The 25,672-nt window shown below is 39.1% G+C and overlaps 1 protein-coding gene across 3 annotated transcripts in view; it reads left to right on the top strand.

Moving 5' to 3' along the window:
* zgc:162952 (PKc_LIMK_like_unk domain-containing protein) overlaps positions 1-25,420 on the top strand; it is a 37,398-nt gene extending 11,978 nt beyond the window's left edge. For all 3 annotated transcript variants that reach the window (XM_017691256.2, XM_017691255.2, XM_017691254.2), the window contains 8 exons: positions 9,322-9,515; positions 12,549-12,670; positions 16,363-16,411; positions 16,697-16,846; positions 20,561-20,728; positions 20,917-21,000; positions 21,203-21,289; positions 22,529-25,420. In XM_017691256.2, coding sequence (XP_017546745.1) covers positions 9,336-9,515; positions 12,549-12,670; positions 16,363-16,411; positions 16,697-16,846; positions 20,561-20,728; positions 20,917-21,000; positions 21,203-21,289; positions 22,529-22,633 — 945 coding nt within the window. In that variant the 5' untranslated portion in view covers positions 9,322-9,335 and the 3' untranslated portion in view covers positions 22,634-25,420. The remainder of the gene's footprint in view (positions 1-9,321; positions 9,516-12,548; positions 12,671-16,362; positions 16,412-16,696; positions 16,847-20,560; positions 20,729-20,916; positions 21,001-21,202; positions 21,290-22,528) is intronic.
* The last annotated feature ends 252 nt before the right edge of the window (positions 25,421-25,672 follow it).

The following is a 25,672-nucleotide window of genomic DNA, read 5'->3' as shown; positions in this document are numbered from 1 at the left end:
ATCACGTAACGGCTCGGTCACAACCGGAATCCGACACGGAGTCCATTTCCCAGGAGTCACAGGGAACACACATGACCAAGGACTCTGTTCAATCCTATCAGCATTCACGATCACCTGAGTACTAACTTAGAACACCTGTGGACTATGAAATATGACCTATGGTAGATAGCATTTAAGCCTGGGCTTAGTATTGTAGGGTTGCGAAGTATTGAATCCCTGTGACCTACTGAGTGTTTTCTCATGTTTGCCTTCTTGTGTGTTTTGACCATTGCCTTTCCTTCACGTTTTCTGAGTTTTTACCTTGCCCTTTTTGTACTGTCGCCTATCTTGTTTGCTCCGTGTTTTGACTTCCTGGACTGTTTTGTGACTATAATTTTGGTTTTCCCTCTGGTACTATTAAATCTACCATTTATCAACATCTGCACTCATCTAAACTCTGTTCCAACGTAACGGGCACCTGTGGATTTTTCCAGATTTGATGCAAAAAATGGAGCTTGATTTTTTTTTCTCAAAGATGAAAGCATTAAATGCTATTTATCTGTTGGGGACAGTTTTGGTGGTTGTTATTAGTCTGTTAGGATCTTTAAATCATTTTTTAAAATTCCAGTTTAGACACTCCAGTGTTTTTCACTTCTGACTTTCCTCATACTTAAGGAAGAGATTAAGATTAAGAGACCCTTATTAGTCCCACAACGGGGAAATTTTACCTCCACATTTAACCCATCCGTGAAGTGAAAGACCACATACACACTAGTGAGCACACACACACTAGGGGGCAGTGAGCACACTTGCCCGGAGCAGTGGGCAGCCCAATCCGCTACGCCCGGGGAGCAGTTGGGAGTTAGGTGTCTTGCTCAAGGATACCTCAGTCATGTGCTGTTGGAGAGATAATCTAATCCCCTCAGAAATATCTCCTGAAAATGAATAACAACTTGTGTCTAGTGGCCTTTTTTGATTGGAAATAAAATAAATGAAGGGTGGTCTCTGACAGTACTGTAGGTCTGTTCTCATTCAAGTAGACAGGTACATGGTGTGTTACAGAGTGGACAGACTTACTTTTAAGGACTTCACCTTTTACTGCTTGCCATGTAGTTGTAAAGTCCACGCATTCATCCTAATGACCTCATGCTTTTACGTAACTGTATCCCAAGCTGGACTTGACTGTGTAAACATTATGGACGTCAGCATTTGGCCCACACAAATCTACAAATACATCTGCTCCTCCCTGCGGTGGAGATGACTTTCACATAGTGACCTGCAGCCTCAGAAGGGATAGGATGCAGGGGGTTTGGGGATGGGGGTCTGCATTCCCACAGTGCTGGAATTTACTCACCCATGTGTAATCCTGTGGTGTGGAACTTCTCGTCTTCATTGAGCAAGGGCTAACCTTTAAAAGTCATGAATTGTTACTTATGATTTGTTCAGGCAAACAGTACATCAGTTCAGGAATGTTTCTCAACTGTAAATGGCAAAGAACTTGGGGATTTCATCATACATGGTACATAATATCTGTATATTCAAAGAATTACAGGTAAAACCTTCGGACAAGGCCAAAAACCAGCATTGGTTTGCTGTGATCTTCAGGCTTGATTCTGCAATGAAAAAAATCACTGCATGCGCTCAGGAGCACTGATGAAAACCACTGTCTGTAAACACAGTTCATTGCTGCATCCACAAACCTCTACCATGTAAAGAAGAAATCATGTACAAACAGGATCCAGAAATGCTGCCGCCTTCTCTGGGCCTGAATTCGTTTAAGATGGAAAAGTGTCCTGTGGTCCAACAAATCAAACTTAAAATTCTTTTTGGAAATCATGGACACCACATCCTTTGGGCTAAAGAGAAGACAGACAATATGGCTTATCAGTGCACAGTTCAGAAGCCAGCATCTGTGATGGTATAGGGGTACACTAGTGCACATGGCATGGGTTACTTGTGTGTGTGTGAAGGCACCATTAATGCTGAAATGATATATACACGTTTTGGACCAATAGATCCTATCATCCAGATGATGTCTTTTTCAGAGAAAGCCTTGCTTATTTCAGAGTCCAGGTGCCAAACTAGCCTACCTGCTGTCCAGACTTGTCACTCATTTGAAAACATTTGGTGTGTTATGAAACAGAAAACACGACAAGAGAGACCTCAAACTGTTGAGCAGCTGAAATCCTCCATCAAGCAAGAATAGAAGAACAATTTACTTTCAAACTACAGCAACTGGTCCTGTCAGTTTCCAAATGCTTACAGATGAGGTGAGGCAACACAGTGAGAACTATACCCCTGCCGAACTTTTTGGAAATATGTTGCTGGCATCAAAATCAAAATGGCATATATGTTTTAAAAACAATCCAATGTCTCAGTTTCAACATGTGATACGTTGTCTTCTAAACCTCTTTTATAGAATTTAAATGATTATTACATATTTGAGTTATTTTTTATTTACATTTTCTACAGGTGTCTCAACTTTTTTAGAACACTTTCCAACTCTTTTATGTCATTTTGATGTCAAGAAATGGAAAAAAACATGGCAGTTTCTCAGTCTGTTTCAATTTCAATCTATAAATGAAACCTAATACCAAATTCCACCCTGATTCTGTCATCGTTGTCCATAACTGCACCTTCTAAGTGTTAATGTTTGGACTCTAGCTTCACTTCTCTTCAGCCAGGATGTTAGAGGTGGGCTGTCATTGCTTTTTTTCTGGTAAATGTCTGTGGCAGGCTTGTGGGTGAAGTCACATCTAGACGTGATAACATGCCTTCTACAGAAAGTTCCTGTTCCATGTTGTTTCAGAAAATGTGTCACAAACACAAGCTGTTTTCACAATGTACCACAGCAGTGGTGTCATAGCGTGGCTTCCAGCTTCACAAGAGCTTTGTGTGCAGAGCTACAAAGTGGCTTAGTAGAAAACATTCGATTTGTTAGAGTAAATCTAGAAAAAAAAAGGACATTACGCCAAGACACTTTCCATCGCAAAAATGATCTGTCAAGTAAATCTAATTTACGTCACTGCTAGCTTTTACATTAGTGCTAGTGATCACAGAAGAACTTCTTTATAGAGGCAATCCAGGCAATCCAACTCTGTTCCAGCATGTATTGACAGGCTAACTATGTGAGTGTAAATGAGAAAGGAACACAGATGGAGCAAGCAGCAAGTAAAGTTTATTTATAGCGCATTTTATAACAGGTGTTGTCACAAAGCAGCTTTACAGAACAATCAGTAATACATAAAGAAAAAGAAAAGAAAATCTGGGTCCAAGCCCCCATGAGCAAGCCAGTGGCAACGATGGCAAGAAAAAACTCTCTAAGAGGAAGAAACCTTGAGAGGAACGAAGACTCAGGAGGATAGATTCCCCTTCTACGGTCAACACCGGATAGCAAACAGCATTAGTATAAAGTATTATAGTACAAAGCAGGAAAAACAGGTGGGGCAGTGGTTAATTTGATTAGTTTATGATTAATCTGAGGGTGAGGATTGCACAGCATGGTACAGCAAGAAGCTGTGGTGGTCAAGTAAGTCCAGAAGGCTAGCGAGCAGTGGGCACCCGATCAAGGCAGAAGAGGCAACAGCATCAGACACCCAGGATGGGCAGCTGCTCAACTCAGCGAAGAAAGGAACAAAAAGCACGCAGTTTGTTCTGTAAAGAGTGGCTGACCACAGATTACAGTGTTAACAGAGCAGCAGAGACTCTGACAGGTCTAGATCTGACAGGGAAGATTAATCACCAAAGTCTTGACTATACAAGTAAGTTTTTAGCCTAGACTTAAAAACTGAGGCTGTGTCTGAGACCTGAACATTAACAGGAAGATCATTCCAGAGCTGGGGGGCTTTGTATGAGAAAGCTCTCCCCCCTGATGTAGCTTGATTAATTCTAGGTACCAGTAGTAAGCCAGCACCTTGTGATCTAAGAAGGCGTGATGGTTCATAGTAGGAGAGAAGGTCACTCAGGTACTGAGGGGCGAGTCCGTTTAGAGCTTTATAGATCAGTAATAGGATTTTATAATCAATGTGAGATTTAACTGGTAACCAGTGCAGGGCTGATAAAACTGGGCTAATATGGTAGAACTTTCTGGTTCTTGTGAGGACTCTGGCTGCAGCGTTCTGGACTAGCTGAAGCTTGTTGAGGCTTTTGCTGGGACATCCAGACAGCAGGGCATTACAGTAATCTAGCCTTGAAGTAATGAATGCATGAACTAGATTTTCTGCATCCTGCGGAGATGCAGAAAGGCTGTTCTAGTAATATTAGTTATATGTGCGTCGAAGGACAGATCAGCGTCCATCACGATACCAAGATTTTTTTTACAGATAAGCTTGATGCAACTGAGAAATTGTTAAATTTAAGTGTTAAGTTAGACAGTATGTTTCAAGCTGCTTTTGGACCAAGAAGCAGGACCTCTGTTTTACTTAAGTACAACTCCAATTCCAATGAAGTTGGGACGTTGTGTAAAACATAAATATAAACAGAATAAACATTATTGTTTTTTGCAAATATTCACTCATTTTGAGTTTGATACCTGCAACATGTTCCAAAGAAGTTGGGACAGGGGCAACAAAAGACCGGAAAAATTGAGGAATGCTCAAAAAATACCTGTTTGGAACATTCCACAGGTGAACAGGTTAATTAGAAACAGGTGAGTGTCGTGACTGGGTATAAAGTGGGCATCCCTGAAAGGGAGTATCTACTTTTGAACAACTGTGTGAGAAAATAGTCCAACAGTTAAAGAACAACGTTTAGGGATTTCATCATCTACAGTCCATAATATCATCAAAAGATTCAGAGAATCTGGAGAAATCTCTGCAAGTAAGTGGCAAGGCAGAAAACCAACACTGAATGCCCGTGACCTTCGATCCCTCAGGCAGCACTGCATTAAAAACCGACATCATTCTGTACCGGATATTACCACATGGGCTCAGGAACACTTCAGAAAACCATTGTCAGTGAACACAGTTCGTCGTTACATCTACAAGTGCAAGTTAAAACTCTGCCATGCAGAGTGAAAGCCATATATCAACACCCAGAAATGCCGCTGGCTTCTCTGGGCCCGAGCTCATCTGAGATGGACTGACACAAAGTGGAAAAGTGTCCTGTGGTCTGACGAGTCCACATTTCAAACTGTTTTTGGAAATCATGGACGTCGTGTCCTCCGGCCCAAAGAGGAAAAGGACTGTCCAGATTATTATCAGCGCAAAGTTAAAAAGCCACCATCTCTGATGGTGTGGGGGTGTGTTAGTGCCCATGGCGTGGGTAACTTGCACATCTGTGAAGGCACCATTAATGCTGAAAGGTACATACAGGTTTTGGAGCAACATCTGCTGCCATGCAAGCAACGTCTTTTTCAGGGATGTCCTGCTTATTTCAGCAAGACAATGCCAAGACACATGTGCACATGTTACAACAGCGTGGCTTCGTAGTAAAAGAGTGTGGGTACTAGACTGAACTGCGTGCAGTCCAGACCTGTCTCCCATTGAAAATATGTGGTGCATTATGAAGCGCAAAATACAACAACGGAGACCCCGGACTGTTGAACAACTGAAGTTGTACATCAAGGAAGAATGGGAAAGAATTCCACCTACAAAGCTTCAACAATTACTGTCTTCAGTTCGCAAACGCTTATTGAGTGTTGTTAAAAGGAAAGGTGATGTAACACAGTGGTAAACATGCCCCTGTCCCAACTTCTTTGGAATGTGTTGCAGGCATCAAATTCAAAATGCTCTTAACTCATCCACAAGGCACATTGTTTTCACTTACATAGTGTGGCACTGTAAAGATGATGGAAAAGAATGATGCAGAAAATGCTACAAGTTCTTTTTTTTGTAAACCTAAATAGCACACAGGCTGTACTTGACCTTGCAAAACAATTGGCCTTTTTTTCCTCAATGACAAACCTTTGATTGCACCAAACAATCCCACAACTCCTAGGTTGAAGACACCTGACTTAGATACATCATTAGCAGTGTGTAGACAGTGAAACAATCACTGGGGCTTAAATTTGTATTCATTTTAATAAGCTAATATTCTGGGGGAAAATAGATTTTTTCTATGCCTTATTACTGGTTATTACTGTTAGTGAACATTCACATGTATTTGGCGCACAAATTCTCTGATTCAGTTTTATCTTGCTTTTTTTTTTTTTTTTGGATGCAGGAAAGTGTGTTAAGTTGGAAGTACTGACATTTTTAACTGCAAATAAGTGACAGACACTGTGACATCATGTTTTTTTTTTTTCCATTTTCATTTGAATTGTTTGGAGAATCAATGACAAGATACAGCTGAACAAATATAACCAACAACCACAGTCAATGCTCACCCTGCTGTCTGCTCTCTTTTGCTGGGCAACATTTATGCAAATGAACTGAACATCAACCAGTTGTATTGCTGGAGGACGCGCAGAATCCAGAATGATATGTGCAAGATATGTGCACATCCAAAGCAAGCAACAGTTGATGGCAGCCCCCTCAGCACCCCGGCAACCTACATCCCTGTTTAGTTTATTATTATAATATCAGCACTTTTAGTTCATTATCATATTTCTTAAAGTTGAATCATTGAATCGAGTATTTGTGTTTCTGAATTGAATCAAAAACCAGTGAATTGTGAATCGAATCAATTCACTGTCAGCTCAGTGGGGCAGGGAGGTACAACTGTGTATGTATGTAAGAGAAAGAGAGGCAGACAGACACGCAGTGGTGACTGCAATGTAAGTATTTTCTGGACTGTAAGTGTTTTCTAGATTGAGGCTCGGCTGTATAGCTCTGATTGTTCACTGCTGGAAAAAAACAAAGCCAGAGTGTGTTGGTGTGATGAATGCCAGAGGATGATTCTGCCTTAAACGACAAAAAGCAGGCCAATTGTGTCAGAGTGCCAGGCCGTGCTTTTCCCCAGTGGTAGCTCACGGTCATCACACAACTGCCCTACTTTCACTGTGTGTTTCCCCAGTTGTACAAGCAGAGCTTAGGACCAGCGCGGTCAGGGCTGTACAAATCCAGCACCACATAAACCATATTGTCATGGAGAAATGACCTATCCATGCTATAATTGCATTTTTTTGTAGTTTTTTCTAGGTTGGACCACAGAATGTGATTAAAATCCCATTCAAGCTAGTGCAAACATTTCAAACATTATTTGAAACTGCAAATAATATGGCACATAATTAGTATTTTTCAGATTTTCCATCTTAAATCATGCACATATCTTTACAAGGGCGGCTTTAATCCGGTTATAATTTTACCAACAAGGCAATAGGCTTTTGTTGTTGCTTCCTGTGAAGGAACCACCACATTTATGCATACACATCCATTCATATTTCAAATAGTGATTTGTATACAAAGTTTTAGCCTAAATATCAATTTTACAGCATCATTCATGTCAAAACACATGCCTTTTGTATGCATGTGAGCTGCCAGGGGGCAGTCCCACTTCTGACACCACTGTGACATTGAGGAGGTGAAATTTATGTACCCTGTAATTAAGATAACATTAGCATGGTGGTGGATTCTTAACATTTAGTTTTATTGTTGGCCGAAAGTTTGGAAAGCACAGACTGGAAAATGTTATGTAGCTGAACAAACACTGGTGTATCTTTTGCAAAACCTGAGATATGTGATATAACTTGCTGAAATTCTGTGATGCTTTTTCAAACGCAACAGTTATATGAAAGAACATGTTAGGTGACCATATACACAGAATTAAATTAGTTTTTTTTTTTTTTTTTTAACGAGATTCAACCAGTAATTGTTACACCTAATTGGTGTAGAACTTTTATTTCTACATTTACATCTAACACTGACATGTTTAAGTTAAAGTTTGTGTGAAGGTAAATGTACACCTATAGAAATACAAAAGTCTTCTGAAGGATGCAAGCAACTATCGGAATATAAAAATAATTCATTAATCAGTTAAATTACTTGCTTATTAAGGCAATGATTGTAATTCATTGGTTGAGTCTAGTTGTTTGACTGAATTAATTTTATGTTGAGTTCTCAAACTCCATATTTGTAGACTCTGATCTATTTAATGACAATGTGTGTCATAATTAAATTAAGTTCATTCAGTGGTGTGTTGTTTTGAGTGTGCATTCCCATCTCACTTACATTCTCTCTTGTCAGAAATGTAGCCTCTCACCTGTTCTGAGCTCGGCTCACTGCTATTTTAAGGCTTCATTATTTCTCTGCCTTTGTTCTGAGCAGCACTGAGGAAGTACTTGGCTCCTCATTGAGCTAATTGAGTACTCTGAGATTGAAATCAGGCTTTTGTGTGGGTTTCCTTTCATCTGCACACTCACATCTCCAACCTGCTAGAGTGTTGGGTCTAATTTAATATTGAGACCATTGAAAGTTTGCATTTTAACCAGTTGAAGTGTTATTTTGCTAGAATTTTCATAGTCATGTAAATACACAGTTAGTTACATAGTTAATTACATAATGGATTACATTTACATTCTGAATTGAGTGGTTTGAGTCTGAGATCACTCCACCCTTCTCCTCCTGCTCACTGTATGTATGGTTCTAGTTCACTTTGTACTTTTGTCTTGTTGCCTGAGCCATGTTCCAGCATGTTAATCTTCCTTGCCTGGCCTGAGTCTGTCCAGCTGTGAACCTGTCCACCTGTGTTTTGACCCCTGATTAGGACTTGTCTGTAGCTTTTACTAATTAACTTTGCAGAAGCTGAAAAATAAAGATGTCTCAGCACTTAATTGATTAGCTTGGCTTCAAAAAATGCATGTGAGCAGAGTGTATTTGATTATAGCATCCAAGAATTCAAGAATTCCAAGCTTATTGCTGTTTGCTATATAATTTCTTACTCAAAGCTGACTGAAACATGCAAGTAAAGTGTGGATTCCTAACTTTCCTCTAATACAGCATTTGTGTTTGTATGTGTAGGAGATATTTTGTTATTATTATTTGAATTTCTTGAAAAGGTAATTGTTGTGTGCTGACTAGTACTGCAGCAAAAAAAAAACGTGTTTGTTTGAATAGAGGGGAGTCACTAGTGTGGTTACAGGCTTTAGCATTGCTCTGCCTGATGAATTTCATGTGAATCCACTATTCTAGTCTGTTCTCAGTATTGATTTGAATGGGAGAAATGTTGAGGCCAAAATTTTCACCAAGCACGGCTAATTTGAGCACTTCAATGATCAGTAAATGTTTTTTTTTTTCAGTGAAGACTTACTTGGCTTAATTCATACATATTTTTCACAAACTACACATAGATTTGAATACTTTTATATGAAAAAACACTATTTTCCATGACCTTATTCATTTCTACCAAAACATTGTAATTGTTCCACATTACAGAAAGATAAACTATGCTGTGTGTGTGTTGTAGCTGAGATCCCCAGGATGTGTGAAGTGGACGTGTCATCAGAGCCCACCAGCCCCACTCTGTACGGAGAGTCATCGGACAAGTACTATCATGTTGACCGCTGGCAGAAGCTGCGCACGGCTGTAAGAAAGCTGGAATTCTGGGAAAACTTTAGCCATGAGCTGATTGGCAGTGGATTCTTCTCTAAAGTGTATAAGGTAAAGGCCGTACTGTGTGTGTCTTCACATATAGACAGTATAGACCGCTTATGTTGCTGTGAAGTAGCTTTTGAAGCCAGCCTAAAACTAGGTTAATGTTACTTATAATGTTCATATCATATAAGTTACTTATAATGATCATTACATCCCTTTTAAAATCGCAATAAAAGCCCAATCCCAAATGGTGCACCAGTGGTCTTAGAGTTGAAGAATTTCAAACCCTTTGGAAATCCAGGGACCAGTCTGTTGTCTGTCCAGGGATCTTTATTCGTTTGCGTGCAGGTACCAGACACCTAGCCAGCCCGTAAGACGTACGGGTTATATAGCTGACACAGTTATATAGCTGGACTGATGCCAAGATTAGACCCAGCTCATACAGGACAAGTAACAGGTGTGGCAAACACAACCATATAGGGATAAACAAGAATTGACAGAAGAATGTTCTAAGTGCAGTCACAGTCCAGGCACACACATACAGAATATGTAACACATATAGCACAATTCAAAACAATAAATTCCTTTTATAGTAATAAAGTCCACAACTGCACAGGTATATGTGGACCGCCAGGCTGTAGGGTGCATCAGTTCTCAAAATTGGTGCTCAGTAGCATCTTCTATGCACCATTCCTGTGGCTTTCAGCAAGGATAGCATCAATGTGGTCTCAACAGCAACCTCAAACTCAAAATTCCTTAAGGTGCTGTGAAAACCAGTTAGAGTGGATGGTGTTTACAGCTGTCTGACCAGCATGGCCTAGAGGAATATATTTATATGTGGGTAAAAGTGCATTTGTTTATTAATAAAACTTGTCATTGAGTTATAGTTGTAATTTGAATGGAGCCACTGTAGATAAGTAAGTTCTCATTTATAAAAAAATCAAACAAATAAGTATGACAGAAACTCTATGTGAGACGCATGCAGAGCCAGCATGTTGCACAAGTCTGTCCCAAATGCGCGTTTAAACCAAGCACCCTTGAAGTTTCTTGCCGTGTAGGTCTGTATGTTGTTGACATGACCAAAGTATGGACTTTGAGGAGGAGTGCAAGTCTTAGGACACCATTTGGGGCTGGGATTTAACTGCTAGCATAGCCACTGCTTGCTACCTGCCATCCCTTTGCAGTAGCCAACCAGAAGGAACCAACAAACAATGATAAGCATCTCTCTGCCCTCAAGTAGCTGCTCCAAAGTATGTGTAGATTTTCCTCCCAGATATTTTCCTCTGTAGATAGTTCCTCCCAACTTGAAGATAAATCATCAGAAGGGGATTGTACAAGTGTTTGAATATGAAAATCTCACACTAGAGATGCAGCACCACTGTAGGAGGCCAGTAAGAATGTTTCAGACAGAAGTCGTAGAAGTAGCGATGGATGTTTTTTATTTTGCCCTGAGTGTCCCTTTAACATCTTCTCCCTGATTTCTATTTCAGAATTGTGCCTCTGAGCCAGCCCACACACACACACACACACACACACACTCCTGAAACTTATTATAACCATTTGCTATTTAAAGTGTTTCCTTGTGACAACTATAACATCTATTAATTCATTGAATTCGGTTTTATATTCGGTTTATAATCTAATAACGAAACAATACTCATCCTCTAAAAGTATTAGTTTACAATTCCAGGAAAATATGAAATGTCTTGGTTTGGATCTACATCACATGGAAACCTTTTTGTTCCGGCTTGTAATTTTCTGTGGCTTTATTTTCATCAAGCATGATATCATAGCATGACTCAGCCAGTGGGTGTTTGTGGGTATGAAATTGTGTGTGTGTGTGTGTGTGTGTGTGTGCACACGCGCATGTACTCTGATACTACCCAACAGTGTGTGCTTTGTGTTCTCACTAATTAGGACATTTGTCATAGCAGGGGCAGTATGAGGCGACCTTGTGGTTGTAATCTGGTTGACTGAGGGGTTCCTGCTAGTGTCCCCTGCTGCAAGGATTACATAACCCTGTAACCCCTCTCTTTTCCATCTGAGCAAACCAGCACTGACACAGTCTTTTTTCTTTTCTGTGAGATTAGCCACTCGTACTCCAGGATTACTGTGCATTTGTTAACCCTTACATGCCACAGTTACAGCAGTTGATTCCACAGCACGGTGTAATTAGAAATGAATTATTTCTTTCCTCATAGCTCATTGAAACAAGCAGAGACGTTTTGTGTAGCAGCAGCATTTAAACTTTCAATTGAAACCAGTTTTGTGTTTGAAGAGGAGATATTATGATTTCAATTTGATGAAAGGTTTGTTGTGTGGAAAGAAAAACTCCTGCTTTTATATTTTTGCCGTGTTCTTGTCATTGTTTAATGTGTGCATAACCTAGTCCATTAATAGAAAATCTAAGTCAAATATAAATGAAATTCATGAATTCATTATGTAACTCACTATGTAATCAGATGTCATCGCTGTGCAAGCATGTCCATTTTTCCGTTTACAGCAATTGTCCTTTACAAAATTCCATAACAGATGGACCAACAGAAGTGCTCCAACATGTCTTGGAATAAAACTTTACATTAACTTACAGTAATAGTTAAATAGTTAAGAATTTGCTTGCCTTTTCCTGTAAAGTTGCTGTTTTAAAGATACTGGAGATATAGTGACTATATGCAAATACATTTGAATAATTTAAGGAAATCACTGTAATAATGCCTGAATTCTAATGGTTATCATCAATGAACTACTGTGAAATCATCAGCATAGTAAGAAATCTTAAGTAGCTTGGAATGAAAGTGAGCACCTCCAGATTGCCATTAGAGTTGGGAGTGGGTGTGTGTTGGCAGGGGATGGGGGAGGTGGGGGAGGTGAGTGAGTGAGAGAGAGAGGTGAGTGAGTGTGAGAGAGGTGAGTGAGTGTGTGTGTGTGTGTGTGTGAGTGTGTGAGAGAGAGAGAGAGAGAGAGAGAGAGAGAGAGAGAGAGCGCAAAAAGAGCTCAAAAAGAAAAGCTTATATATAGCTTATAGATATTAACATTTCTGTACACTTTGGAATTCATTCTTTCATATTTGTGTGCTTTTTTGTGTGTCATGTCTTTCAGGTGATGCACAACAACACGCGCAAGGTGATGGTGGTGAAGATTTATAAGAATGATGTTGACCAGGACAGCATTGTGAGGGAGATCAGCCTGTTACAGAAACTTTCTCACCCCAATATAGTGAGGTACCTTCTCTCTGTGCCAGTAACACCACTAACTAAAGACCTCACTGCTTATACTGTATATTAGTTATTGAATATTCAGCATTTTCAAAAAGGCCAATTAATGGAACCCTTTAAAACATTCTAAAATCTATTGTTTGGTGGAGACTCTTGAGAGGAACTGGAGCTTTCCACACTGCTGCTGCTATTGTTAGTTTGCTGCTTGTTGAGTGGCATTTGAACAAAAAGGCTATAAACACAGATTCTACTAAACAAGATACAGTAAAACAAATAACTGGGCTTCGGTCTGGACTACTGTTCTTGTTCTTATTGTTTTATTAGTGTTATTAACTCATTATAAAGAAGTTATTACAGCATTACTTTTGACAGTTGTTGTAAAACCTAAAATTGTGTCCTTCAGACTCTGTTTCTTACAGTAAAATATTTTGTCAGCATTCAATGGCCAAGAATTGATAAATAAAACTATTATATTAAAAGATAATTACATAGGGTAAAGTTTAACCCCTTAACCTTCCAGGTTTATTACATACTAAAGCTTATTATTCATTAACTACAGTGACTTCATTGAAAACTAATGGAGCTTTCCTTAGGTTATAGCAGTGTGCAATAAAGCTCTGGGCCTGCCAGCAGGCCCATGCCTTGGTAAAGGGTGAATCAATTTATGAATTTTACAGAGTATTAGTGGTAGCCATAAATCAAAAGCTTATCTTCATCCCAGCTGCCTGAATGTTTCAGCTACATTAGGCATGGCAACACGTTCTGTTTTCTGTTCCTAGTTAAGATCATAATTAAAACACAATTTAGAAGAACACAAATGATGTCTTTCCACATAAAAGCTGATTTCATTGCCTTTGAGTCATGGATACATGTGAACAAACATGGGCTTGTGACGTCTACCCATGTTGGCGGAGAGTCTGAGGCAGCGTGACATGTTATTTGTCTAACCAATCTCAATGTGATCTGTTCCATTGTGTTACGAAAGGACAAAGCGCTTATCAAAGCATGCTGTGCGTAAAAAGACACAGATATAAGCAATCACAGCTCTGGAGTTACCTGGCACCAGCCGCACCTGCTATGCTAGCCACAAAGGCTTTCAAGCCGTTATGTTTTTAAAGTCACACGGCTTTGGAAAGGGCTTACATTCTGCTGTCATTCATTCATTATGACATAACCTCAATAATAGGAACAGTACATTCTCAAACCGGAGGAAAGGTAAGAGAGTGTGTACCTTTCAGAACGTGATAAACCACATGGAGGATGAGGCAGGAAAAGAACAGTCAAAGCAGATCTTTTAATGAAGTAAAGGAGGTTGAAAATGTGACATTCTGCTTGCAGTACATTCAGTGTGGTTCGGAGGTCTGAGACCACATTCAAAATCTGGGAGGTTTTTCATTTAAACTTGGAAATAAACTACAGAGCATTTTAGAATGTTTTTATTTTAAAGAATATTTATAGAACGAAGAAGAAATGTTCAAGATTTCAGCCTATTTCTCTGTCACTGGTCGTTGAAGCAAATTTGTGACACTGACCATGCTGAGGTCTTTGTACATAAAGGTCAGATTTTTTTTTTTGAAGTCTTCTATCTTTCATTGAAGCTTGTGTTTGTGCTCTCAGATGGATTTGATGTGCTGATCAGAGGTTTTTGGACTTGTGGACTAGCTCGAGTGCACACTGTTGTTAAAGCAAAAGAAGGACATATCAGATACTAGGCAATTCTAAAATTCATGTTAAAATTTCAGATTTTCTACTGTTCACTCAAATGGTTCTGCTGATCATTTCATTTATAGTGAAAATGTTTGTTAGATTAGAAATGGATGCAAAATAGAAGCACTTTCACTAATGGACCTTTGGACCCCACTGTATATTGCTAAAAGTATATGCAGTCTCTTTAAAAGCTTGGAATCACTAACACATTATTTTATGTATAATAATAATAATAATAATAATAATAGAGTATGATTTGACCCTTGATTATTAAAGTAATTAACATTAAAGCTTGGTCAGAAATTATACTATATTAACACTAATTTCTACTAGCACCCCTTTAGGATTCTTATATTATGTTAGCACTAAGCGAACAGCAATTTACATGAACCCATTCCATTCCAGATTAAACACAGAAGCATGATGAGTCTATTAAATGAAAAACCAAAAATTATAGTTAAAGTTCATTTTTATTTCACAGAAATCATTAGACCATCTCTGAAGGCCTAGGGTTCCCATCTGGATTTAAATATTGGAGAAAATGTAGATTTAAAATATTATACTACTAGATGTCAAATAGTATTTTAGACATTTTACTTTATAATTCCTGGATTTTTAGAACAAGAATGATGATAATATTCTATAATTATTTACAAATGTTTGTCAAATTACCATCTGATCTCTTTTTTGACCTTTGAGAGCTACTTTTCAAGTGCAATGTTAATTTTATTAGAACTTCGTTTTTAATGTTGCAGAGCCTTCGCACTTCCTTGAGAATCGCCTTTAACTCGTCCATCACACTGGGCACATATTTCTTTAACAATTTCCTCCAAATTATTGGAAACTTGTGAAATTGCACAGAACTAGCACAGAATACACCTGCATCTAAACTCTAAAAAAGATGTTTTTCCAAGGGTTCTTTAGTAAAGACAATGGTTCTGCATAGAACCATGAGCAACCACAGAACCCTTCACATGATTGACAGGTCTTTTGCATCACAAATGGGTTCTTCAAATTTTCAGTTTTCTGTATAAGGTTCTATAAAGCACTAAAAAAAGTGTTGCTACAAGCCAAAGAACCCCTTTCTGGTACTATATATCAGAATCAGAGTACTTTATTGATCCCAGAGGGGAAATTGCAGTTGTTACAGTTGTAACCATTTACGTAAAAGAATAAACACTTTAATAATTTAAAACAAAACAAAACAAAAATATAGGACTCTTTTTGCCAAGAGTGTACAGCAAAACTGGTTTAATATTGTGGGCAATAATTCCAAGTTAATTGAATTGAATTGAATTACAAGTCAATAATTCCTACAATGATTCTATAACCAGGCTTGTCACAATTACATAATTGCTTCATCACATTTAAGATGCTTGCAACTGACTGCAGTCATTCTCCACAATCATTAGATTTCACAGTCAAATCATGCTGCAGTAAGCAAAATGCATTCATTGAGACATTAGAGGTTTATGAAAAACATTCTAACTTCTAACCTGATGCTCGAAAATATTTAGAGGGCAGCTGAGCAGTTTGTTTCTGCCTTAGCTGTGTAGTTAATTCTGTTTATAGAATGTATGCTAATAGAATTTTTTTAAATTTTTTGCTTATATTGTTAACTGTGTGAAGAACATGCTTTATTTAACTCTACACATAATTCTGCTTGAACTGTAGACATGCGTGTGGTTATTTGTGCACACAGTATTGATTTGTGTAGCATTGATTGGACAGCACAACCAGAATTAGCTACTAAGTAAACATGGCTAGCAAGTAAAGTGGCTAACCAGTCAGTTTGGCCAGTTTCAGCTTGTATTTCAATATTTGCAAGCAAAATATGATTAAACCATTAATCCTAAGTATGTATATAACAACTAAACAGCAGCTAAGATTTCATGATTATAGCAGCCCTAGTTAATAAGAAACTTTTATATCAGTAGCTGAGTTGATGTAGGCCACACCTGACCTGCTCTCCTCTCTCATCACTGTTTCAGGTATCTGGGGATCTGTGTGAAAGAGGACAAGCTGTACCCGATTCTGGAGGTGAGATTCATTTCTCTCTATATTCTCCATGTTGTCCTAGTGTTGACGGTTGTATTCGTAGCACGAGGCTGTGTATTATTGCTATTCTACCCTCAAAAGACTGCACATAAACACCTCCAGCGATATTAATTATGTGTATTATATATTCAGTGTCTCTCTTGTAGAAGCAGATTTCACCCATAAAAGTTCATTACTTAGGAATTAAGTCATAATAAGTAGTAATATTATCTCCATCTGTGTTTATATGTCTTTCTGTGTCCCCTTTCTGTCTCACTCTCTCTTTAGTATGTCAGTGGTGGCTGTCTAGAGGAGTTGTTGGCTAGGAAGGATGTTCCTCTTTGCTGGAGAGAGAAAGTAGACCTGGCCTCAGACATCACACGAGGAATGATCTACCTGCATTACAAAAACATCTACCACAGAGACCTCAACTCCAAGGCAAGCTCCAGCGCCAACTTCTTCCCACCATCCCTTGCTAATATGCACTTATAAGTCCAAGTAGCAGCAGATAAACAGATTATTTTAGTTTGTTTGTCACACATTACATGGTATTCCGTAGAGCACCCATCAGACTGGAGCGAGCATGTCCATATCTGGCCTTTCTCAGTGCACAGCAGTAGCCTTGGGATGAGACACATGAGTGTGAGAAGGTCATTAGTTGCCAGGCTTCTCCAAAGTGCTCACCAAGCCTGTGGTGATGGGGAGGAGAGCTGAAGCAACAAGGCCAGCCCATTCTGATGCTAATATGCTACTCCCACTCTCAGACACACTTACACAAACACGACTGTTCCCACATCTTCTAAAAATGCATAATGCATGCTGCGTGTATAGGTCACCCACCCCCTCTTTTCATGTTTACTCTGCCCTTGTTTGGGATCAGGGGCCCATTTGTCAGCCGTTTAGATATGAACAATAGGCCATCAGGATTACTGACCACACAGCTCACACAGCGTCGTGCCGTTCACCACAGATTTCCACCATCACGAAGAGGGGTGTCTGTGCAGCGACATCAAGTTGCATCAAATAAGGTTGAGGTTTCTCTCACTTGTCATTAACCACACAAACCCAATACCGATACCACGATACCAGACCAGAAACACATGTGTAATAGAAGCAAAAGCTGAGGCAACTGGACATTAGTCTCTATTATAGGTTGTTGCTTGCAGTAAATAAAAATAAATTAATTAGCAGCATGAGAATAACAGGCTCAGTGAGGGTTTCCATTCACTGCGTCAACCATCTTTTAACATACTGTGCAGTTCTTTTTTTCCTTTGTTTGCTTTTTTCTACCAAGCCAATAGAAGCTTAACCATGCTCTACCAAACCCCACCCATTCCCTGCTCAGTACTGTAAGAAACTCTTGCAGTCTTTGGCTTAAATGCTGTGTCTAATGCTAAATTTAGCGGTCGTGAGGCTTCTGGGCTGACTGGAGTGCTCCCCACATACTCGTATAATCAGAAGCCACTGCGTGTGGAGATGGAGAAACTGCACTTATGGTGGAGCCTCTAATGCAAACCAGATGCTGAGTTCACAGTCTGCTCCATTCATCAGCACTTTTTACCTCAAAAGTCCCATTGGCTCTTATGTAACTGGCCTCAGACATGACTGGAGTTCCCCCCACCCCCTTACGTTAACCACCTCATTACAATGACATGTCTTTATTCCGCATGAGTACATTTCAGGTCATTAAATATCATTAGGTGTGGTGGGACACTCAAAACCAAAAGGTCCCAAAAAGAGTTTTTTGGAGTGACAGAAAAACCTACTGAACCTTGTAGTGTGAATGAGATAAGAACCTTTTAAAAGTTGAATCTCCATATAATGTAAATGTTCTATACCAATTCAAAGTTTTAGAACCACTCCTGCCAAGACCCATGTATGAACCTATATTTATCAGAGCCATTCCATAGATTAACTGCTTTTGTTTCCTTAAAGAACCTTTCAACCAAATGATTTCTCTTGTTTCCATGCATTGAAGGTTTCTTCAGGGAGCCATGAGTGGTTCTTTTGGCTCCGCTCTAAAGAACCCATTTTGCCATCTTCACTTTTAAGCCTCGTTACTGGTCTTTGAATCGGAATCAGAGGGTAAATGATGTGTCTAGACATGCTTTTCATGGACACAGGAAACAGACTTCGATGAAGGCTATTAAGTTGCGCTGTGGAGGCTCAGAGGCGCAAGGCACAAAAACAGAGGAACGATGGTCAGTGCAGACCCTTTGGAGTAACAGTGTCAGACATTAATAATTCATGCAGGCAGGAGGGTGATGACGGCAGACCACATTGAATCAGCCTTTTAACGAGAGTCTGGGACTTCTGCTATATCCATCAGTGCTGTGCTCTTTTCTTCAGCAAACTCGGCTCTCCTGTTTTTCGCTTATGTAGATCTGGGGCTGTCGTAACAGTTAGTTAATGAGCATAGGACCGATTCATTGGACAATTTAAGGAAATTCACATTTTTTTGGTTTTAAACAAAAGTGCATGTAATAAGCATGGGTTATGAGTTTCTGTAACGCAACAACTGCACAGATGCTGGTTGATTTAAAAAAAAAAAAAAAAAGCCTTTACTGTTTGAAGTGGGATCCAAGACTCAGTCAAAAAACATGCAAAAGGTCAGATTTAAAATATCCAAAAAGATCCAAAAAGTCACAAAGAAAAACAGAGTCAGGCAACCAAGAAGAAAAGGACAAAGGCAAAAATCTAATTGTAAAGTCCAAAACACAGTACAGATACACAAGAAAAAAAACAATATAGAAGACGCAGTAGTGCAAGGAAACAAAGCAACTCCCAATTTGCTAAGCTAAAAGCCTGGGCTTACAAACTAACTGACTAGACTCTGACTTGCACTGACTTGCAAAACAGGTGAAATAGATTAGTGTTCAGGTAAGGAAGAGTGTCGATTGGTTGCTGCTGGCTGATCAGTGTTCATGTGATCTCCAACAAAGTTCTGGGAAGTGTAGTTCTTAGGACTCAATGGCAAAAACCCCACAATAAATGAATAGTTTGTCATAAAAAAGCACATAAATCAGTGTTCAGGTTCTGTAGGAGACCAGCAAGAGAATTTTAAAATACAGATATAAATATAAAATCAAGCAAATTGCCAAACAAAGCACAACTTGCAATCGATAAATCTGGTTTAATCACATACTCGTTACAGCTCTAAGTCAAGATCAGGCGCTGCACGACTCCAGAACATTGCTGAGGCTGCTTCCCAGGTTTTTTTTTTTTTTTTTTTACAATAGTACACCTCCAATACAACAGTGAGCTCCTATGTTGTTGTACAATCTGATCTTGATGAACATAAAGCGCTTTCTAAAGCTTTGACACAATCATCATCACCCAATCATCGTTTGGGTTTGTGTGGAAGGGTCGAGATGACAATTGTAAAGCTGACTGTCTGGGTTACACTGCCCTCTGCTGGCAACAAAGTGTATTCAACTGGCGAAAAGAAGAACTTTTCTTTAGAATGCTTTCCATGGTCATAGAGTTTATTCGTCGAAATTTTTCTGTCAGCTTAAAAATAAATGAATACATAAATCATTGGGTGGTGTATTGTGTATTGGTGCCATTTCTTTTCAAATAGACATTTTTTATTCAAATGGAATAGATATGGATCGGTATGGACATCGGGCCTCATTCACCAATATCTTCCTAAGGTTTTTTCTTATATTTGCTCTTGTGAAAGGTCCTAAGAAAAAGTCTGTCAGATTCAAGATCTTTTTTAAAACCACAGAATTGTTCACACCTTCGTGCTCTTGAGAGTGTATAGATTCTGTTTTTTCAACCTAAGAACTAATCCCCTCAGGATCTTTGTGAAAACTGCATTGGATTTAAGAAGAAATTTCTTCTTAAGAATGAATGATCGGTGAATGAGGTCCATTTTTACCTCAACATAAAATGCAATTGCAATTATTGCCAACATATTTTCAATCAATAAGTCAAACAACCCCCTTAGTTATTTTTAATGTACCTGGTTTCTTTCATCATGAAAGAATTTGGGTTTATATAAGTTCAATACAACCATTTTTCCATGTAGACTTTTAAAAATAATGTATCATTCGGCAAACATCCTGCACACAAACATAGCAGGCTATGTAGAGTAATAAACAAATGCATATATTTATGTATTGTTTGTCTTTTGCTCTGCTTGTACAGAACTGTCTGATAAGGGTGACTCCCAGAGGCAGAGAGGCTTTGGTCACAGACTTTGGCTTGGCCAGGGAGGTGGTAGAACTTCCTATGAAAGACAGGAAGCTTTCACTGGTTGGATCTGCCTTCTGGATGGCTCCAGAGATGCTGCGTGGAGAGCCTTACGACCGAAAGGTAATGATATCAATAAAGTATCAGTAAAATACAGCCACCATTTAAACCACGACTTTGCACTGCACATTTGATGCTGAATATCCTTGGCTGCTCGCCTTGAATCGCCTCATGTTTCATTTGGCCTGTTCTAGCGTGTTCTTTAGGTGTTGTTTATGGCTGGCTGATTTGGCTCCCTATCGTATCATTAGGTAGATGTGTTCTCCTTTGGGATCGTATTGTGTGAAATCCTGGCCAGAATCCCAGCAGACCCAGAAATCCTTCCAAGAACTCAGGTAACCAGAGCAATACGTGCCAAGAATCCATTGTAGCAGCAGCCATTTGAAAATGCTATTTTAATTTGATATAAAAGGTGTCAAGAAGACACTTCGATAAACAGTAAAAGTAGAGCGCATACATTTTCACATGGCAGTGTCTTAGAATGTGTTGGTGTTCTCTCACTCTGCTCGATTGAATGCATCTGTGTATGTGTTTCAGGACTATGGTTTGGACGTATCAGCATTCAGGAACATGGTTACAGGCTGCCCACAGCGTGTATTGGACCTGGCGGCCAGTTGTTGTTTGGTATGTAACACATCAGTCCTGGTCACCCCACAAATGGCACTTTTTTGCCCTCATCCATCACACCTGATTCAGCTCATTAACTAATTAACAAGCTCTTCATGTGTTGGGTCAAATTACAGATTATTTCCATGCAGTCGTCCTCTATCCCTTCGTTGATGATCACTTTCTGACCACATGACCCTTATTAGCCCCTCAATGGGGAAATTTCACCTCCGCATTTAACCCATCTGTGCTGTGAAACATCACATACACACTAATGAACACCCACACTAGGGGGCAGTGAGCCCATTTGCCCAGAGCAGTGGGCAGTGCCTATCCACAGCACCTGGGGAGCAGTTGGGGCTTAGTTTAATAAATGAGAGTGATAAAGTGGTGATACTCTCATCACCATGACAGCATTTACCCAGCTGCATGCCGATTTCTGTCAAATTTTTTTAATGCCAATTTGAGCTTGATCCTGTCTCCCCCGATAGTGAAAACTTAGCCAAGCTCGTTTGTATAGGCCCCTTACCAAGCTAGCACATAGTACTTGACCATGGTAAAGAAAACAATGTGAAAAATTAAAAAGAACATTGCAGTCTTTAACTATTCACCTCTGACATCAGGTCTCAGTGCTGTAAAAGGTAAGACTTTGGTTAATTAGCCTGCAGTAACTACTGTTAGCCAGTTAAATGCAAAGCAAGTAACTAAGAGTTGTGTTTAATATTCAGAAGTTCAGGTCACTTTCTAACAATTTAGCTACTGGAAAGATATGAACTCTGATCATCATTTTCACAATAGTGATGTGTTAGGGCAATAGTAGTTTTAACAACATATTTGTACCTGTGTGTGTGGGGAGTCAATACAACTTACAAAAAAATTCAGTGGATTATGGTACAATTATGGGCACTGCCCCAGTGACCGTTTCAGTTTCTTCTGGGAGTGTAGCTGTTATTAATAAAAAGGCTAATGAGTGTAGATCTGACGTGTGCCTAAAAAACTGGCAACTGTGTATACTGTCAGTCATAAGAAAAGTTCACACATCTGGTGCTACAAAATGTTGATGGTAATGATGGTAATGATGGTAATGATAGCAATTAAATATGCAATTTTGGTATAGTTACTAAAACAATACTTTTCTCAAACTGTAATAGTATCATTTACCACTTTCTGGAGAAAGTAAGCTTATTACTTATTCCCCATTACATAACCCATAACTGTATATATTACAATCGGAAATGTCTGTTTTTGTGTCTTCAGTTGGAAGCGTTTCGGAGGCCCTCGTTCACAGAGTTGCTGGATGAGCTGTCGGAGATCGCCGAGACCTTGGAGCCCCCCCCACTTACTGAGCTGACCACCGGCTGAGCTTCACACCATCTCCACTGTCCCACCAGTCCCACAGGGAACCCACAGTTCTGTACATAGACCTGAGAACAGCATAATAATGACTTTGACTGCTCATACCGGGATCTCTCAGGATAGATGAGCTCTGACTTCAAAGAATGACTCTTCCTTTTGACTTGGATAGTATGAGCTGCATGACATACAGAGCTACATCAGGAGACCAAAGGCAATGTCGTTTAACCTTGCAGAGAGAATTTTCCTTTACTTTATCAATAAGAATACAGTACAGCATAAAATAAGAGGCAGATCTCAGCTCAGTTGCCTTTCAGATCTTAATACTGTTATGCAGATGTAGATGGAGGAGTTGCTGCTCAATTGAATGATGTATTTCCAGAATCATTTCATACTTCATGAACAGCATGTTTCATGAACAGTTCTTTTTTTAAAGCCTTGAACAGTGAGATTTGTGACTCAGCAGCACTGATTGTGTTGCACAGATTTATACACCATTTCCAATCAAAAGGATTGCGAACTCTACAGAGAAGATAACGATGATGATCTGATAATGATGTAAACTGCTCAGATCTACTGCAATTGAAAGCTTAGATGAATCTGATATTTTTGTATATTTTTGTACATACAGTAATGTACATAAGTATTTTGGTACTAAATCTTCCATTTAGCTTTTTTGTATCTTGCTTTTTATCACAGGTTAGTTGCAGAGTTAGCTTTCTTGTATGCTAAGAGAAGTCGCACAGATACACAAGGATGGAAGTGCTCCTTTTGGTTTGCCTTTGAAAAAGTCACAGTGGGACTGTGAGAGGAACAGCCTCAACTTGTGTTCACACCAGCATTTGGGGTTTCTAACATGGATAGCAAAGCTCTTCTTGACTTTTGTGTTTTTTTTTTATTTTGTGGAATATCATCTCAACCCTTTGAAATGTATGTGCATTTTTCTTCATTATGGTCAAATTACTTATTTGTCAAGTTCCTTAGATAAAAAAGGAGCTTCTGATCAACAACTACAAGAAAATCAGGTATTTGCACAATAAGGCCAAGTTCATAAGGACATTTTGGTATCTGTCTAAAATGCATCTCTTGCCATGGAATTTAGTGAGAATGACGCATTGACCGATAGACATCAACACATGACATTGACAAAAATCCTTAGCTGTACATTGAAAAAAGGTTCAGCAGAGTTGGACATTTGATTAAACATACTCTTATGTAATCATGTGCCAACCAGTAGGAGATGGTCTGGGATGGGCCCTAAGTCAATCACATAAGGGTACGCTGAGATGGCAGAGCATATTCCATTAAGAACAAAAGCTATATCCCAGAGCAGGATGTGGAAAATTTTCCAATTTAAACAGATAAGCTCCTGTCAGTGTTCAGGAGTTAACTAATCAAATAAGAGGGTAGGTAGATTTCAGCTGAAGAGCACACACACACACACACACACACACACGTCTGTTCAGTTTGACAGATTTTAAATTTTAAAAATATTCAGCTTGAAGATGGCATATGGCATATGTGCCCTCGGCTAAGTTGCCATCACTGAGGATTGCTGAGAAATAGACGTTGAGTATCTCTCACCACTGTGGCTTGGTAAATCGCTTTGTTTTACTCTGTTTGCTTTCATTGCCTCCAGAAAGAATCTATTTAGTTTGATTCATGATGTTGAACTTCTCACCCATGAAGATTCACTCCGTCTCTGCTTTGTCAAACTTCTCTGAGGGTTATTCCTTGCAGTTCAGACATGGAGTTTTTGTCGAATATGCTGTCTTAATGCACCTTAAGTGCCACTGTCAGCTCACATCCAGAGGCGTACAATCAAACTCTTAAAGAGTTACAGTGACAGCTTTTGATGAGCTTTAACTTTCATGCAAGATGGGTTTTTCACATTTGCAGCAGTTTCTGGGACCACTTATCATTAATGATACATTATTTCCTACCTAGTATTTTTTTTATAAATTAAAAAACGCAGATACCAGACTTTCACTCCAGTGAACTTTTTCTTATTTGTGCAAATGTTTGATAAAATAATTGAATTCATTGAGTAATAACAAACAATAACCAGTGTAACACAAAGCCACAGTCACTGGGTATTGACCCATTCTGACCAAATTTAAAATCACTGACTCCGAGGATTTCTGCAGTGCTGTGCTGTGTTCGCCCCAGTGTACCAATTTCTCAAAACCGCTTATCTTCCAGGTCAAACTTAGAGTTTCCGACTCTAATTCTAATCATTATTCCTAGTCACCCAATGATCTCCACCCACATTTTTTTTCCGACAAATATCAATATGTCCAATATGAATGCAGCCTACAAAATTTGTGCTTGTTCAAAGACGTTACTGTGTGTTACTGGTGCTACTAAGCAGCTGCTCTCTCTGCAGCTTTAGACTTTTGCAGTGCTATTCGTCCCATATTTCTCTTTTCTATACAAATCTACTTTGAAATTAGGTAAATGAAGCAGCCTGTAAATTGTAGGTGATGCTGTAAACAAACAGGTTCAGGCTCTGAGTTGCTTTGGAGAATCACATGAATGGAAATCACTTGATAGGATTGAATTCTGGTGCAGAAGTTTTGCCTATTCACACAGATCCCCAGTTAATACTATTAACACGGTGTTATTAATACCATGTTTTACTGTACAAAGACTGTACACTGAAGTACATGTGCTATCTGTATATTAGATGCCTTTACTTGAACCCCCAGTAAGTGAATGTATAAATAAGGTAAGGTTGCTACTGGGTCACAACTTTGTTTATTTCCAAGATAATAATAATAAACTAAAACAAACGTGTCTCTTGTTACATATGGATTAATATTTTACAGCCCTGTGCAATTCCAGGTTGAAAGCGCACTTTGTACCAAATGTGTCTAATACAAACACACACACACACACACACCAAAACATTATGACCCTTTTATGCTATTGGTCCTCCACATGCCACCAAAACAACTCCAAATGGAAAATTCTGAGGTGATGTTGCAGCACATTCCACAAATGTCCAATGGATATGAGATCTAGAGAATTTGGAGGTCAGGGCAACAA

Source organism: Pygocentrus nattereri, chromosome 20, assembly GCF_015220715.1.
Source record: "Pygocentrus nattereri isolate fPygNat1 chromosome 20, fPygNat1.pri, whole genome shotgun sequence".
NCBI classification, from domain to species: Eukaryota; Metazoa; Chordata; class Actinopteri; order Characiformes; family Serrasalmidae; genus Pygocentrus; species Pygocentrus nattereri.
The sequence above is the reverse complement of the archived record's forward strand: the minus strand, read 5'-3'. Positions and strand labels throughout refer to the sequence as shown.